The following is a 2619-nucleotide window of genomic DNA, read 5'->3' on the forward strand; positions in this document are numbered from 1 at the left end:
AAAAAAAAAAAAAAAAAAAAAAAAAAAAGAATAAGAACTCAGGCAGGGCTTGGTGGCTCAGCCTGTAATCCCGTGCTTTGGGAGGCCGAGGTGAGTGAATTGCCTGAGCCCACGGGTTCAAGACCTACCCGGGCAATCAAAAAAATTAGCCGGGCGTAGTAACATGCGCTTGTAGTTCCAGCTACTTGGAAGCCTGAGGTTGAAGGATCGCTGGAGCCCAGCAGGCGAGGCTGCGGTACACTCCAGTCTGGGCGACAGAGTGAGACTCCAACTCAAAAAACAAAACAAAACAAAACAAAACAAGCAAAAGAGTTAACACAATGGTTGTAGAAAAAAACTGAAGATGAATAAAGATTAAAAAATGAATGCTATCTACAGAGTAGACTGAAGGCATTAGAATTACTTATAAGTACATTCTCAAAAAGAAGAAAAATATATATACATTTATTTTTCTTTGCGTTGGAGTCTCACTCTGTCATCCAGATGGGAGTGCAGTGGCACACTCAGGGCCACCATAGCCTCAACCTACTGGGTTCATGTAATCCTTCCGCCTCAGTCTTCCAAGTAGCTGGAACCACAGGTGTGTGCCACCATGCCCGACTGATTCTTTGACTTATTGTAGAGACGAGGTCTCCTCAAGTTGCGCAGGCTGATCTCAAACCCCTGGGCTCACGCAATCCTCTTGCCTCTGCCTCCTAAAGTGCTGGGATTGCAGGCATGAGTCACTGCACCTGGCTGGAGGGAAAGTATTAACCCTGATCACTGCTTCAAGTTAAAAGCTCAGGCTTAGAATCAGGGCAGCTTAAGGCAAATTAAACCAATTTCTTCATTGCAAAATGGAGACTAAAAACGATATCATGGTGATATGGAGAATTAAGTGAGAGAAAGTAAGGTAATTAAGAGAGGACCTAAAAAATTTCAAGTAACCAATAAACAGTACTACAATCAGTCATGATTATTGCTGTTATTGAATTTTACATTCAACGTTTCTATGAGGCAACTGGCAAAACTTTTTAAAACCACCAAAAGTGAGAAACTATTTAAGAAACAGATACACACCTTTAAAACACTGTACAGCTGAGGAAGTTTTCTCTCAATCTCGAGAATTACTTCTTTTCCTTCTTCTCCAGTCATACGACTTAAAAAGCAGAAAGAACGTAAGTTTACACAAGTCACAGGAACAAGCACTGTATTCACTCCTTAAAATAACTGTATAAACTTTTTTTTTTGGAGTCAGAATCTCACTCTGTGGCTCAGGCTGGAATGTAGTGCTGTCGGCCGCTGCCACTTCCACCTCAGCCTTCCAAGCAGCTGGAACTACAGGCACGCGCCACCACCCCAGCTAATTTTTTTGGTTTATTGTAGATATGAGGTCTCGCCATGTTGCCCAGGCGGGTCTCGAACCCACAGGCTCTGTCAGTGTTCTCGCCTCGGCCTCCCAAAATGCTGGGATTACAGGCATGAGCCAATATCTGTATAAACAGCCCATCTGTATAAACTTTTTAAAGATTACTTTCTAGAGCTAAACCCCCGCAAACAAATTGACCCAGTCCACAAAGTGCTTAAGGATATACAGAAAACATAACGCGACACACATCAGAACTAAGCACCCAAAAACCCTCGCAGTAACTCTTACATCCAGTGTATACAAGTTGTGACAGTCTGACTATGTGAGCATGAACACCGAGCCCTGACCAAGTTACAAATTTACTAACGATTTATCAAACTTCACAAAGGCGTATACGAGGGTTTAACAAATTTCCTGAAGAAGTACGTGGACGCATTTTGCAATCACTTAAAAGAAAGGTTACTGCGCTATTAAAAAAAACCAACCCTGGGTGGCCGCCGTTCCCAACACATCGGCGGCTGTCGCGGAGTCACTCCTACAGCCACTTCCCACCAAAACTTGCAAGAGGCCCTCGCTGGCAAGACACACGTGCTGCCTCCCCGGGGGCCAACGCGTTCCGCGCGGCCGCGGCCCCCGGAACCTCGCTCGGCACGCATCTCCGCCACCCCCCAACGCGACCCGCCGCGGGCGCTCCCGCACCTGCCAGACTTCTGGAATTCACACACCTTCGGCGCGCCCCTCCCAGCCACATTCTTTCTGCCAGACCCGCCCGCGCGGCCCCCGCACCCCCGGCGGGCCTCACCTGGTGAGGGTCAGGTAAGCGTCAGTCTGCTCTCCATGGGAGGCGGAAGGGTCTTCCAAGGTCTCCAGCAGCGGCGCGAGGGGGCTCTGACCCCTGGCCGTCATGTCCGCCACCCTAAGGCCGGGACCGGAAAAGCAAAGACGCCGTGAGCGAGGGAAGCAGCCCCCCGCGGCCGCAAAGCGGGAGAGGGTCCGGCTCGCCCGCCCGCCCGCCCCGGGCCTCGCCGCGGCCACACCCCGAGCCTCCGGCGCACAGAGCCCAGGCCCTGACCTCCTCCTGCGCCCGGCACCGCGCATCCCAGCCCACGCCACGCTGGGGCCTAAGCCCGCTCCCGCCACCACTTTCCCGGGCAGCTTTCAACAGAGGGAGGAGACCGGCGGGGGGGCGGGAGAAGCGCAGCGGGCGAGGCGTCTCGCCGCGAGGGGGCGGAGGATGCGCCAGACCGAGGGCTCCCCGCGGCCTACCACTG

General features: G+C 51.5%; 1 protein-coding gene across 1 annotated transcript in view; it reads right to left on the bottom strand.

The window, feature by feature from the left end:
* RIF1 (replication timing regulatory factor 1) overlaps positions 1-2310 on the bottom strand; it is a 73996-nt gene extending 71686 nt beyond the window's left edge. Inside the window, exons 1-2 of the mRNA XM_021719067.1 lie at positions 2151-2310; positions 1060-1138 (exon numbers count right to left, since the gene is read on the bottom strand). Of these exons, the coding sequence (XP_021574742.1) occupies positions 1060-1138; positions 2151-2254 (183 nt within the window). The 5' untranslated portion in view covers positions 2255-2310. The remainder of the gene's footprint in view (positions 1-1059; positions 1139-2150) is intronic.
* Between the last annotated feature and the right edge of the window lie 309 nt (positions 2311-2619).

Source organism: Carlito syrichta, unplaced genomic scaffold (genome assembly GCF_000164805.1).
Source record: "Carlito syrichta isolate Samal-C Ts95f unplaced genomic scaffold, Tarsius_syrichta-2.0.1 Scaffold314111, whole genome shotgun sequence".
In the NCBI taxonomy this organism is placed as follows: domain Eukaryota; kingdom Metazoa; phylum Chordata; class Mammalia; order Primates; family Tarsiidae; genus Carlito; species Carlito syrichta.